General features: G+C 34.1%; 1 protein-coding gene and 1 long non-coding RNA gene across 4 annotated transcripts; one reads left to right on the plus strand and one right to left on the minus strand.

The window, feature by feature from the left end:
• Positions 1–8,125: 8,125 nt before the first annotated feature.
• LOC126889249 (uncharacterized) lies at positions 8,126–8,975 on the minus strand. Its single transcript, XR_007699969.1, has 2 exons — positions 8,827–8,975; positions 8,126–8,728 (listed from the first exon to the last, which is right to left on the minus strand). It is a non-coding gene; the product is annotated as an uncharacterized LOC126889249 (long non-coding RNA).
• Positions 8,976–9,194: 219 nt separating this feature from the next.
• On the plus strand, positions 9,195–14,865 carry LOC126889248 (uncharacterized). 3 transcript variants are annotated; one of them, XM_050657347.1, is made up of 3 exons: positions 9,195–9,467; positions 9,571–12,819; positions 14,046–14,865. In XM_050657347.1, the coding sequence occupies exons 2-3, from the start codon at positions 12,585–12,587 to the stop codon at positions 14,360–14,362; spliced, it is 552 nt and encodes a 183-aa protein (XP_050513304.1). In that variant the 5' UTR covers positions 9,195–9,467; positions 9,571–12,584; the 3' UTR covers positions 14,363–14,865. The 3 variants fall into 3 exon arrangements, 2 of the variants coding, with proteins under 2 accessions (XP_050513304.1, XP_050513303.1); XR_007699968.1 differs by lacking the exon at positions 14,046–14,865 and adding an exon at positions 13,388–13,613 and having other exon boundaries at positions 9,195–12,819; XM_050657346.1 differs by having other exon boundaries at positions 9,195–12,819.
• Positions 14,866–15,140: the final 275 nt, after the last annotated feature.

Consider the following 15,140-nt stretch of genomic DNA (forward strand, 5'->3'; position numbering starts at 1 on the left):
TTTAGTGAAGTTTTGTTCCTATTCACCCCACTGTTCCTATTCACCCCATTTTACGGTAACTCGGTGATTTATGACGGGAAAAAAACGTATTTCAGTGCCAAATCATTCACCTATATATTAGTGCTTCCATTATACATGTTTGACATATTAGAATAATATAAAATCATAATGATGAATATAGTACCTGTTTTGTATAGTACGTGTGAATGTCGGTTACATCGCAAAGGTACGTTTATTTCACGTAATAATCACGAAACAGAAATAACTTCCTTTGGTTAAATTTTGAGAAATATTTTGGAAAACAAAATTTTGCAAGGGTGTTGGTTAATACGTATCGCTTGCTGTATTTTATGGACGTCGAAAAATTAGATGTATTTCACGTAAAAGTAATGTAAATATAATAATAATAATGTTTATTTACTTTCAAAATAACACAATGGAAATACACTTAACAGTTCAATACATATAAATAAATATAAATATAAATAATATGAGTAAAATATAAATATATATGAATTTATCATGAATATACTGTACAAGTTATAAGCAAATAAATAAACACAAAAGAAATTCCCTGAAGAACCAAAGGTTGTGCACAGGGATTATTCACATTTATTTAGCTCTAATTAAGTGTTCACAATACTTTATGACATAGACCAATCAAAAAAGTAAAAATAAAAACCCAGAAAAAGTTTTGCTTGATTTGAATAATCATAATAATGTAGCAAAACAATGAGTCACCAGCCGCAAGGCGTAAGCCGAGAAAAGTCTAGAGCGAAGCACGCTATACGTGGAACCGATGCGCGGTTGTTGGAAGGTCACACGATAGTCGGAGAGCTGGCTTAGCCCGGAATGATCGAGAATAACGACTAGGATATATAAGGCATAATTTTTGTGAATAGAGTTTAGTCTTAAGCTAAAGTTTGTAAAGTAAACTTGTATAAATAAAAAATAAAGTCGTATATAAATTACGAACCGCTAGTTTTATTGTAATTAGAAGTAATTACACTAATCACGCTACAGTTGGTGTCGGTGTTCGGTTAACTTAGTGCGATATAAATAAGTGAATTACAGAGAGACTTTAAAAGACTTTTGAACTTTATTCGTCGGGAATAGTTAAAGTGCGTTGATTGTTCGGTATTCGGAAAGACTGTTAAAAGACATTTTGGAAAGTACGTGTGTGCCGACCAAAGATGTTGCTACAAGAACTTACAGTAAAACAGCTCCGTGAACAGCTCGAGGAACGGGATCTGGACAGCAGTGGGCTCAAGATAGTCCTACAAGCACGACTCGAGGATGTCCTCACGAAGAACGGAGAAGACCCAAAGACGTTCCACTTCCAGTCAGCAGAACAAGTAATCTTATCGAAATTAAAAACTGTTTCTGAAACGATCGATGAAACTTCTAAGATAAGCAACGAGAAATTTGAAAGTGTTTCTCAAAAGATCGATGAAACTTCTAGACAGAACAACGAGAAACTTGAAGAAGTTAGTAGAAGAAGCGACGAGAAACTTGAAGAAGTTAGTAGAAAAAGCGACGAGAAATTCGAAAATGTTGCTAAAAGATTCGATGAGACTTCTCAAATAATTAAAGAGGTCTGTAGGCAAAACAACGAAAAACTAGAAGAAGTTTGTAAACAGAATGACGAGAAATTTGAAGAAGTTTCTAGAACATTCGATAAGATGCAGAAAAGTGTAGAGACCGTAGAAGAAAATATCAAACAACTAGAGAGCATGATAACCGATACAAAAGTACAACCATCAGTTAATGCAGCAGCGTTAGATCCTGTAGTGAAAGATGAACTACCGAGAGACGAAACGTCGCATAATATGAGATTCAAATTACCACCATTCGATGGAAAGTCCTCTTGGTCCATATATCTTAGACAGTTTGAAGCTATTGCGACCGCCAATCATTGGACCGAACAAGAAAAGGCTGTTTCTTTGACTGCTGCTTTACGAGGTGATGCTGCAGATATATTAAGATCAATTCCTAAGGGTCAAGAAAATTGTTACCAGACCTTGTTCACTCGTCTAGAAAAACGCTATGGAGATGCCCATCTACAACAAGTATACAAAGCCCAACTGCGAAGTAGAAGTCAACGAGCAAGTGAGAATCTGCAAGAATTTGAAGCAGATGTGGCTCGTGTGGTGCGGTTGGCTTATCCGGAGGTGCCAGACAGCGTTTTAGAAGAAATTGCGGTAGATACCTTTGTCAATGGGCTGGAAGATAGTGAACTACAGAAATCTTTACGACTAGCAAGACCGAAAGTTTTAGATGAAGCACTTGCTATTGCCTTGGAACACGAAGCAGCTAGCCAAGCTTCACGAAACAATCGAGTAATAACCGTGGAAAAAGGCGATAAGAGAAAAGATGAACGTTTGGTGGAAATGGTACGGAGGGTGATTCGTGACACGATGCCGAAGAGACGCATGAAGAGGGCTGGAAGAGTTGGTTCAAATACAGATGCTTCCTCGATACGGCCATGCAGTGAAAGTTGTAATCACCGGCTTAAAGTAGATGAACAGCTTTGCCCTGTGAGACGAACTACCGTCGTTAATGAGCAATGGCAGCCACAACAGTTACAAGAAGCCCAAGAAGACGATCCATGTATAAAAAGAGTATTGGATTGGATGCGTCGAGGTGAGAGACCTAGTTGGCAAAACATTAGTGCATGTAGTCCGGAAGTCAAGGCCTACTGGAGCCAATGGAATTGCCTGATACTAAAAGATGATCTTCTGTACAGAACCTTTGAGAACGATGATGGTACAGAATCTAAGCTTCAGTTGATTGTACCTAAAAGTAAAGTGTCAGAAGTATTGCGTCAGTTGCATGACGGTACATCAGGTGGACACTTTGGTATTACGAAGACTCTGCAAAAGGTTCGAGAACGGTTCTATTGGGTGAACTGTAAAGATGATGTAAGAAGATGGTGCCGGAAATGTGAACTGTGTGCATCCGGTAATGGTCCAGTTGGTAAAAAGAGAGCACCCATGAGACAGTACAATGTTGGAAGTCCTATGGAAAGAGTAGCAATCGACATTGCAGGTCCATTTCCAGAAACCGATGCTGGAAATAAATACATTCTGGTAGCCATGGACTATTTTACGAAATGGACCGAGGCCTATGCATTACCGAATCAAGAAGCTGCTACCGTTGCAGAGGTACTTGTTGAAGAATTCTTCAGCCGATTTGGTGTTCCCTTGGAGATCCACTCCGACCAAGGGCGAAACTTTGAGTCAGCTCTTTTCCAAAACGTTTGTAAATTGATTGGTGCCAATAAGACCAGAACAACACCCCTGCATCCTCAATCAGATGGAATGATCGAGAGGATGAACCGAACGATGGGTAAACACTTGTCCAAAGTTGTATCTGAACATCAGCGAGATTGGGACCAACACATTCATTTATTCCTGATGGCCTACCGCTCGGCCGTGAATGAAACTACAGGTCAAACACCAACCTGCCTGATGTTGGGTCGTGAAGTTCGTTTGCCCTGCGACCTAGAGTTTGGCTGCAGACCTTCCGAGGAATATGTTGCAGGCGAAGAATACGTAGACCGCCTGAAGTTACGAATGAACAACATTCATGAACTTGCCCGACAACACATCCAGATAGCCAGTGACAGAATGAAAGATCAATATGATTCTCGCTGCAAGAATGAAAGCTTCGAAGTAGGTGATCTTGTCTGGCTTTATAATCCACAACGTCGTCGAGGCCTGTGTCCTAAACTGCAAAGACAATGGGAAGGTCCGTATGAAGTTAAGAAGAAAATAAATGACGTAATATACAGAATTAAGAAGTTACCAAACGGTAAACCAAAAGTTATTCACATAAATCGTCTTGCACCATATGCTGGCTCAAATGAAACAGAGGAAGCCCGAGTCCTCCAACAGGAGATGAAAGATGCACCACAGCCAAGTTTTAAGGAATTTATGTCAAATTACGCAGAAAGAAAGAGTGCTAGATTCGGCGTGACCACAGAAGTTCAGCAAGATCTGTTTGGTGTTCCAGAAAACGTCTCTCTAGCCCACTGTGTTGCCCAAGACCTCGAGATGACTAAAGGAATCTCGTCCGTATTCAATAGAAAGTTCGGCCGCCTGGACGAGTTAAGGAATCAACAACCTAAAATTGGAAGAGTATTGCGATTGGAAGATGGTCCTCGATCTTTGCTGTATATGGTGACCAGGAAGTCTTATACGGACACGCCAAGCTATGAGAACATATGGCGTGCTCTATGTAATTTGAAGAAAATCGTGTGTAATTATGACATCAAAGATTTGGCTTTACCAAAAATAGGCCATGCAGTAGAAAATCTGGATTGGAAGATTGTGAGAAGCATGCTTGAAGTGGTCTTCAGAGAAACTGGCGTACGAATTACTGTGTGTTGCATGAACCCGAAGATGTCGGATCCTTCAAAGACAGTAGACTGTTATTTCTTCTTGAAGGGTGTATGCAAAGCTGGAGAGTCGTGTAGATTCCGCCATCCTGGGCCTTCATCTAGAGTTGCTGATCGGGACGCTCAGATCTTAAGAGGGGAGCAATGTAGCAAAACAATGAGTCACCAGCCGCAAGGCGTAAGCCGAGAAAAGTCTAGAGCGAAGCACGCTATACGTGGAACCGATGCGCGGTTGTTGGAAGGTCACACGATAGTCGGAGAGCTGGCTTAGCCCGGAATGATCGAGAATAACGACTAGGATATATAAGGCATAATTTTTGTGAATAGAGTTTAGTCTTAAGCTAAAGTTTGTAAAGTAAACTTGTATAAATAAAAAATAAAGTCGTATATAAATTACGAACCGCTAGTTTTATTGTAATTAGAAGTAATTACACTAATCACGCTACAATAATTACAAAAATATTGCATCCAGAGTTTCAGTTTCCTCATACTTAAGAAATCTGCTAAAAATTGTTTTGACAAAACTAAATGAGTTTATTTTTCTGATATAGGTTTTATACATGTCTGGTAAACAATTAAATATTTTGGGTACGTAGTATGTATAATTATGTTTCCCAATAGATTTTTGTGCATTAGAAATTTTAACATAGTCGTGATGTTTCCTTCTAGTGCTATAAGAATGATCCAAGGATTTTAATATATGTTTATTCTTGTATGTAAATAAAATTATGTTTAATTGATACAACTTTCTAATACTCAATACGCCGGCTTCTCGGTAAAGTAGTTCTGACGGGTATAGATTTGACTTATTTAGCATTATTTTCAGAAATCTCCGTTGCAGTATTTCAAGTTTCGTTAAATGCGAAGCATGTGTACCACCCCATGCCAAAATGGCATATCTAATACGAGATTCAATCAATGAATAATAAACAGTTTTTAAGTAAGACAAATTTAGAATATTGCTGAGATAACGAAATTTATATAATAACATTCTTAAAGTTTTGCACACCATATCTATGTGGATATCCCATCTTAAGTGACAGTCAATATACACACCTAAATATTTTATGTTGTTTTTTCTACTTATTTTGATATGTGTATTATTATTTCTTATATCTAATTCCGTGAAAGCAGGTAAATTATTTTTATAAATTGAAAACGGTATGAAATAAGTTTTGTCAAAATTAACAGTAAGCAATCTTTCATTCAGCCGTTCTAGTACCCTAACAGTTTCTATTTCTGCTAAAATTTTTAGTTCGTCCCAAGAATTACTGGTGTAGAGAATAACTGTATCGTCAGCAAAACAAATAATCTTGCCATTTATTTCCATTCCTGCCAAGGCATTTATATAAATAGTAAACAATAAGGGACCTAATATAGTACCCTGAGGTACACCATATTGTACGATTTTTTCGGCGCTTAGTTTGTCATTAATTTTGACTAATTGTGTTCTATTATTTAAATAACTTTGTAATAGTATGTGTGGTGCACCTCTGATTCCAAGATCCTCCAAAGTTTCCAATAGCTGTTGATGACTGACAGTGTCAAATGCCTTGGCTAAATCCAGAAAAATAGCTAATGTAGGAGAACTTTTATCAAGCATTTTGTATAAATAATCAGTAACAGACGTAATCGCATCGGTAGTAGAATATCCCTTCCTAAAACCATATTGGTTTCCTGATAGCAGATTAAATTTTATGAGATATTTATTTAATCTCTCTGACAATAGTCCATTATTTCACGGTTTTTGCTCTAAATTTTAAAGAACCGCTTGGATTGACATGAAATTTGGCATGAGCATAGCTTACATGTCAAAGAAAAAAAGTGATATTGTGCCGATGTGTGCTTTTGCCCTGGGGGTGACTTTCACCCCCTCTTAGGGGTGAAAAAATATATGTCCAAAATAAGTCCGGAAATGAGTAAACTGACTAATTTTAAATAACTTTTGTTATATAGAGCTTTTTCGCCAAGTCAACACTTTTCGAGTTATTTGCGAGTGAATATGTTCATTTTTCAACAAAATAACCACATTTTTAGACGATTTTTCGCAAATAACTCAAAAAGTAAGTAGTTTGTCGAAAAAAACGTTCTTAGCAAAAATATAGCTTATAAAAGAGTAAAAAAATGGTGTACGCGTTAGGTCTCTGGATCTCGTAGAACCAGAGTTATAGCCAATGAAATATAGATTCATATTCACCAAATTTCAAATAGAATATTTCGACTTGAAATATCCAAAACATTAAGCACTTTTTGGGGAAAACTCATTATAACTTTTTTAAAGTGTAAAAAAGCTTTATTTCTGTTTTTACAAAAAATTTCTAGCATTCAATTTAAGCAAGTTATGCTCAAAATACAGTTGGTCCCTTTTGTTTTTGCAAAAAAAATCGGGAAGACCAACCCCTAATTAGCAACTTAAATGAAATTAACCGTTATCGCTCCACAAATTATTTTACTTATGTTGTGTTTATATGATCTGTAAGTTTCATCGATTCAAAGTGCTTATTTTTGAAAAAATTTGGTTTCAAACTAAAATTTTTAAAAATTTAAATTTTGAAAAATATGCTTTTTTTCAAAATAACTTAAAAATTGTTATAGATACCAAAAATCTCGAAAAACAAAAAAGTCAGATTTGCTTTTCTGAATATCATGTATTTTTTTGTTTTTCTGTTAGACAAAAATTGATTAAGATTTGGTGTTTCTAAATTTGCATACATTCGTGATCAGTGACTCGTTCAACCCCTTTTAACTACAGCCCTTTCAATAATAAGGACTTTGAACCGATGAAACTTACAGATCATATAAACAATATATACACAAGTCAAGAAACTTGTGAAGTCGTAACGATTAAGTTCATTTAAGATAATAATTAGGGGGTGATTTTCTCGATTTTTTTACCAAAACCAAAAGGGAGTAACTTTATTTTGAGCGTAACTTCCCTAATAACACAAAACATTCCAGGAATGTTCCTAGAATGTACACACAGGACATTGAAAACATTCCTGGAATGTCCCCAAAAGCACACGAACGTCCCTGGAAAGTCCCAGGAAAGTGCTGTGTCAGCATTTTAAACATTCCTTGAATGTCTTGTTGGAACATTCCATGAATGTCTACAAATGTTCTTTGAACATTCACAGTATATTGTTTAAACTGAATGTCTTGTTGAAACATTCCATGAATGTTCTTAGGACATTCAAAGTATATTTTTTAGACATTTTCTGAAATATATCGTCAGTGATGTGACAATACCTCCTATGTTTTTTCATGAGTTTTGCAGGAGACGAAAAACATTTTTTACGGTCACCTCCTGTTTTCATACCTAAGTTTTGACTTGTTTTCTAGTAAATAGATAGTTGAATTTACTACAAAACAAATCAAAAAATATATGAAAGCACGAGGTGGCCCAAACAAGTTTTTCATCTCCTACAAAATTCATGAAAAAGCAGATAGGAGGTATTGTTACATCACCGACGATATACCAGAAGTACAGTAGGAAAAATGAAAGAATACCCATGAACGAACATATAAAACACGCTGTATTTTCCTGTCACCGTATCACACAAAAAACTGGTCAGCACAAGTACATATAATAATTATTGTTACTTGCACTGGACAATTTTCTTTGTGACACGGTGACAGGAAAATACAAAGTGTTTTATATGTTCATTCATGGGTATTCTTTCATTTTTCCGACTGTATATGTAGCCATACCAAATAATACATCCTTGATAAATATAAACATTTTTATTGCACAAAATCTTGTCATATATTTTTTTCCATAATCATCACTACGATGACGATTCATTGTATTGAATTGTTCATTAGAATTACAATCTGGTCATAAGTCTGACCAATGAGCAATTTTAATTTAACCTAAATTACTACTGTTCCTTAAAATGAAGAGCTTACCCATAGCGTCTCTTCTCTAATCTAACAGGCACACAAGCACTATGCTCTGCTTTTCTAACCGCACTATTCTAACATACACATGCACACAAGCATTATGCTCTGCTTTTCACTATCACTCAAACTAGTTCAAAAGGCTTTGTCCTCTTCAATCTTCTAGTTTGCCCAGTAGTATCCAGGAGCTGGATTTCCTCAATATTCTTGTAGGTAGGTACTTACGAAGTTGTTGCTTGTGACTTCCAACTTTACTCCAACTTTAAAAACAAATCCAGCTGTAAAATATTTATGTGCCTGAAGGCTTTTGTATGCTTTCATCTATAATATCTATAATAGTAATTTGGTGGAATGCACTTTATGGTAAAATCCAATTTTGACTGAATTGTATATGGATCTAAATCCCCAATTATTTTCAGCTTCAATAAATATCTAAAACAATAAAAGAAATAATGTTATTGCTTGCAAAATTCATCAATATTGATAGATATCAGAGAAAAATGAACATTGATAAAAATTGTTTGCCCTACCTTTCTCCAAACATCTGGTGTCTCCAATAATAATTTCCTTAAATAATCACTTTGCAGTGTGGTAAAGTTTATAAAGTTCACAAAATACAGCAAACGAAATCCAAATGAATCCAAAATATGACGATAAACAGTGAAATGATGAAATGAAATGATATTACAAACATAACCTCTGTAACCTGTTCTTCTTCTTCCTTTTTTTTTGGGTTTTGATTTTTTTTTAATCATTTACCCAGTACATGTTATTGGTTATGCGCGTCTTGCTCAAGGCAATGCACAACCCAGTGTGCGTCTTGGAAGAGTGTTGCCATCGTATACGCTAAAAGCTGATTGGCTCCGCCATCTTTTGCTCAGATTTCCGGATTAATATGGAAGGGGTAAACAGATGATCAGTTGTTTATTTTTCGTTTACTGTGGTTTAACCGTTTAACCTCACTTAACTAGATAGATCGAGAAATATTAAATTACTATTACTATTATTCAGGTTGAAAAATGCCTTCCTGTAAGGTAAAAGGTTGCGAAGTCGATTGGGGAAAAATAATGTGAAAATGAATTCTTTCCCAAAAGAATCTGAACGACGGAAAGTGTGGATTAAAAATATAGGGTTAAAACAAGATCCAAACAAATATGCTGTTGTTTGTGAAGTAAGTTCTTCAAGTAAAATTAATTGAGTATTTGCATTTGATGCATTCTCTTTATAATATTTATATCATTAAAAAATATTGTATTCAATTTTTGAATGTTTAGGAACACTACTTCTGACATGTGGAAAAAAGTTAGACAAGATGGCAGCAGAAAATTAAAATGCAATGCTGTACAACAATATTTAGAGAAGAAAGCGAAAGTATTTAATTATTTATATTGGTTTTTTGTTTATTCACCAATTTAACACCTATAGATATTTGTATAACAAGAGAGCGAAGTGCACCTTTTCCTCCCAAGAATAAAGTTTACTAGTTTACTACAGTAATCATTCAAGGGAGGAAAAGGCACTTCTCCCATGTTATACATTTTTCCACCTCCCTCAAATAAGTCATTTTTTCATTTTTAAAATATTTATATAACTGTTGATTGAATACATGAATCATAATTGAATACAGGAATTTGTGTATTCAATCAACAATAGAATTAACAAAATTTATTAGAGAACTAAAACTAACAAGTAGGTACAGTATAACTATCAAATTATTAATGAAAAATTTTTAAATCAAAATAACAATTTACTGTTTTTACCATTTTGCAACATCTATAAATAAAATTTAAAATGTATGGATACTTACCTAATAGAAAATAGAGTAATAGTATAGGGTGTCAATAAGTTATTTCATCTATGCTATGACATAGTATGACGTCAACATCACTTTTACTTTTACTCCCTAGGGATTAAAAGTACTTTGTTTCCCTAGGGAGAAAAAAATATGACTATGCTCCCTACAATAAGGCCAGGAAATGTATACTTTGGATAGAGGTAGGTGGGAAAATCTGTTTTATTCAGTTATTGTGATTTGTTTCTTACAGACAATCGGTTTGTTCTAGCACGAGTTTCAAACGGTCTGAAACCATTAGCGAATAGTGGACCAGCGCGAGTAGAGGGGATAGCACTCGTAACTGTATTATGTTCTCTCACTGACCAACTGTTTGCTGACTAGTTCGACTGTTTGCTAGAACAAACCTATTATTCAAACAAAATGTCCTCTACGTCAGACTGATCAGAATTTTAAAAATGAGTCATATCAATCAAATCAAAAAATTTCAAAAATTGTTCCTGTAACCATTTTTAGTGGAAATAATAACAGTACTTATATTGGATCAGAGAGCCACCCAATTCATTGTTAAAGTATGATAAACTAAAAGTTAAACAATTAGGCATGCACTTCATATTATATTTAATGAAATATAACCCACTGGTACTCGTACAAACTTGACGGCAAGCAAATTCAACAAATTTTTCCTCATTTATTAGTTTTTCACTACCGTTAAGTTTGGAAACAAGCGCTGTTGCCAAATAAAAACATATACAGTCAGAAAAATGAAAGAATACCCATGAACGATCACATCAATCACATATTTTGTATTTGCTGTTTTTTTTTTCATAAATAATAAATGAGAGAGATAGATTATTAATAATCTGAATAATATGTGATTGATGTGATCGTTCATGGGTATTCTTTCATTTTTTCGACAGTATGTATTTACCACAGCAACTACAGGTGACACTGTTTCTCTTTGTCTTTAAGAGTGTGAAACAAAGATAACTACAGTGGGAAAAATAAAGAATACCCATGAACGATCACATCGATCACTTATTTTGTGTTTCCTATCTTTTTCTATAACAAACATTTATTATTTATAGAAAAAGACAACAAACATAAATTAAGTGATTGATGTGATCGTTCATGGGTATAGGGCTTTTCATCGATTGTCATTTGTTTCGAGCTTCTGTCATGTGTCACATAATATTAATATATCTACGTCATACGTCTTTGGTTTGTATCATGGGTATATACCAATAACGTATGACGTAGATATATTAATATTATGTGACACATGACAGAAGCTCGAAACAAATGACTGTGAATGAAAAGCCCTATTCTTTCATTTTTCCAACTGTATCTGTAATATACGCTGAGCTCGTAGGTAGAGGGGATAATTAAAAAATCGCGAGAGCCAGTAGTGACAAGTCTGTAAACCTTTACTGGAAATTTGACATAAATGTCAAAGTGAATAATTTAAAATTGAAATTAAAAACATTAATTAGAAAAAATATTAGTTGGTCAAAGCTGTGGTATATATTTTTATCTTAAGTATACTTACGGTTTAAATACTGAATTAAGTTTTTTTAATATTTTGTAATACCTATCTAATTATAATTAGATATAAATCATCTAAGCGCCATCTACACGATAATTGTGAATGTATCTGAAGTAAGAAATTAATATTTCATTAAGAGAACGTTAAAACAGTTAGCAAAATTTTTAAAAAATCGATTACAATTTAATTACTTTTTTGCATTGTAAATATTAAGCGATAACAATTAAATCATAAATTTAAAAATTACTGGTGAAAGTTGAATTAGTAATCCGCTAGGAGCGACACCAGCGAAGCTCAGAGCGTATAAGTGGGTGCATTTGGACGACCATAGTGGCTGACTGTCAGCAGAAATCGGCTGAGTGGTTGTATCCAGCTGTGACAGGGAAAGCTTAGTAAATCTCTCAGCGGCTGACTTCCAACGGTGACGTCTGACAGCTACTGCTGGCTCAGCTGTCCAGCCGCTGTGGTCATCCGAACGCACCCAGTGTCAGTCATGTTTTCCTGTAGTATAAAAGGCTTAGATAGAAGGTTATGTAAGATTTTTGTTTGTTTATTTTTTCTTCTTCTTCTGTGGCCTTTGGAAGCTGTGCCCATTTAGCCAGCAACATTTCTTAAAATTAATGCCTAACTAAACCTACCATACAAGAAAACCATTATGAACCTAAACGACCAATCAAGGATACGGAAGGGAAAGTAAAGTTATTTAAAAAATAAACTGTTGTTAAAATATAAACTAAATAAATAAAATATAAATTGAAAACAATAATTTGACATTATAAATGTAACCTCCAATATTATGACAGACGTCAGTTACCATGACATCATATATTATACTCATCGCTAATTCTAGCCAATGAAATGCTTGCTGTAATAGGAATGGCATATCAAAAAAATCTGACTATTCTCTATATATTTTTTCAAATTTAGAATATGGCAACAAGGGGAAAGTTATGTGCATTCCTCATTGTTTGACTTTTCCTATATCTTTAGTATCAGGTCATCGTACAATACAAATACTTCTTGCAATGATTGGAAGTAATGCAGAACAAGAATTGAATTTGGAATCGCCGAGAAAAAGGATTGGTGTACAAAATAAGAAAGTATATAAAGGACAACAAACATCTTCCATAAGCGATCAAAATTGTATAACTGAAATTCAGGAAATAGATTCTGCTCCACCTTTAGGTATAAAAAATATTTTGACATTTTTTTTTTATTTAATACACAATTTAATTTACCATCTGATCATGAAGCTATAAGTAAATGGTGTGAATGTTGAACACATGAGGGAGAAGCTGCCATGTGGCAACTCTCCTGTATAATATATTTTATATTAGTTCACATAAATAGTTAATTTATTAAGTCTGTTGGCCATGGTTTCTTCAGTCACCTTTCAAATCCAGGAGGGGTATTTAGCAGTCTTGATTCGTTACTTGGATGATCCGTTGTCCGTCAAGGAAGTTTCTTGTGATTATTCTAATTTATTCCTCTACCAAGGATGTGGCAGAGTCATCTTGTATAGGGTTTTGTTCAAGTGTAAACACTTTTTTGCGCCAGTCCAGAGCTGTCTGCCAGTGCTGTCTTGAATAGAAAGGTGGTCTATTTTTCATGCCACTGGCATTCCAGTGAGACTGGCACCAGTTTCTGGATACATGTAAACGTTACTTTATTTTATGTAAATATTATTTTCATTCTAGAATCAAAGGGAGACTCTTTTAACAGGTAAATGACGCTATCATTCTTTTTGTTCTAGAAAAACTGTAAATAGTAACGATTTTGAATGAGTGAGAAGTCTAATAAAGCCACGACGAGATACTGTATTAGAGCGTACGATTTGGAGGTATTTTTGATTAGATACATTTTGTAAAGTACAATATAAATTAGATTTGATAATGTGTAGTATTTCCTAATAAATTAAATACTATTAAGTGTTTATTGTTCTTGTAAGTTAGTGTGGTAAATAAATAATATGAAGTAAGTCTGTGTATTTAAATTAATATAAGTGTTCTTATTTAAAAATAAATAAAGTCAATTCAAAATAAATATTAATGCCTAAAAATCAAATTAGTAAAGTCGCTCACATGTCACTAGCAAAGAAACTTGTCAGCTTTTTGTTTCCGGTTGATTTGGACAGGTTAAGAATTTAAAGTGGTAACACTACATGTTAAATCAATCATTTTAAATTGTTTACAGTTTTACTTACAGTAGGAGATGTAACATACTTTTGTTTACCAGTATGCAAAAATTAAAAAATCTTTCATAGATATTGATTCACCACTCAAGAATTAACAAATTGTGAAGAGCACAAATATGCCTGTACTTCGTCATCTGTCCAGGGCCGACATCAATTGATTGTCACAATATTGTATAGGTATAGAATAATTCATTTTATTACAATTAACAGTTTTTAGGTTTCCATACTTCTAAAGGAAAAACGGACCCTTATAGGCTCGCTATATACTTATACTATGGCCAAAAAGCGGTAGTGAGAATAGAAGATATAACATCAGAAGAAATAGAAATGAAAAAAAAGGTGTTCGACAAGGGTGTATACTTTCACCAATATTATTTAATATATAGGTACTCGGAAGACATATTAAGTAAGACAATGGATGAAATAAACATAGGCATTAGAATTAATGGCATGATCATAAATAACCTGAGATACGCTGATGATACAGTTCTTTTAGCCGAATCACATGAAAACCTACAGATACTGCTTACTTAATAAAGTGACCGCAGTAAGTGGAGAATATGGACTATCGCTTAACATAAGCTTTATTCCAGCAATGTTCCATTAATTTTATCTGTCTCTTCCACATTAACCAAGAAGAGGTGTTGAAATTTCCGATACATTTCCAGTGGATACATTACCAGCTATTCGTGATGAATAATGAGTAATACAGACTTAAAAATTCATACAGACCTAGCAGTCATTACTTAGCTTTTGATTAAAATTGACAAATCTAAACGCACAAGTGGTCTATTACTTTTCTGTCCAAAAAAACGTTTATATGTTTTTTGTCATTTTGAATTAAACACCTATAAGTTCATTTATGCTTTATGTTTCTAGCTTGTTTCTATTTTTGAAGTTATTAGGTGCGATTGGGAAAAATGTTGTGAGTTTTTTATAAAACTAACAGTATGCACTATTGTGCACACAGACAGTATAAAGTTAGTTGCTAAATCTTTCAAGTTACGTATCGGTGGAAATAAAGTGTGAACAAAATATATTGGTGTTTTTAGTAAATATATGTTTTATAATTTTTTAATTTGTGCTATTCTTTTAATGAAATTTTTTGGAAAGTAGTAAGTATTAAAATTTAATTTAATATTTAAATAAATTACAAATAAACTGTTTGTTTTGAATCTATTTATTTCCTTGAAATAGTTGAAATCATATATACAGTAGACACTCTCTTAACCGACCATGACGGGAGCTGCCCATAGGTCGGATAATCAAAAAGTTGGTTAAACCGAAAATCTTTAAAACCACCCTCAGAAAG

The sequence above is a fragment of the Diabrotica virgifera genome, chromosome 8, assembly GCF_917563875.1.
Source record: "Diabrotica virgifera virgifera chromosome 8, PGI_DIABVI_V3a".
NCBI lineage: Eukaryota > Metazoa > Arthropoda > Insecta > Coleoptera > Chrysomelidae > Diabrotica > Diabrotica virgifera.

Coding starts and splice junctions, on each gene's coding strand:
- LOC126889248 (XM_050657346.1), top strand. CDS start 12,585: ATGTGCATTCCTCATTGTTTGACTTTTCCTATATCTTTAGTATCAGGT. Junction 12,820..14,045: donor AGATTCTGCTCCACCTTTAG/GTATAAAAAATA, acceptor AACAGTTTTTAG/GTTTCCATACTTCTAAAGGA.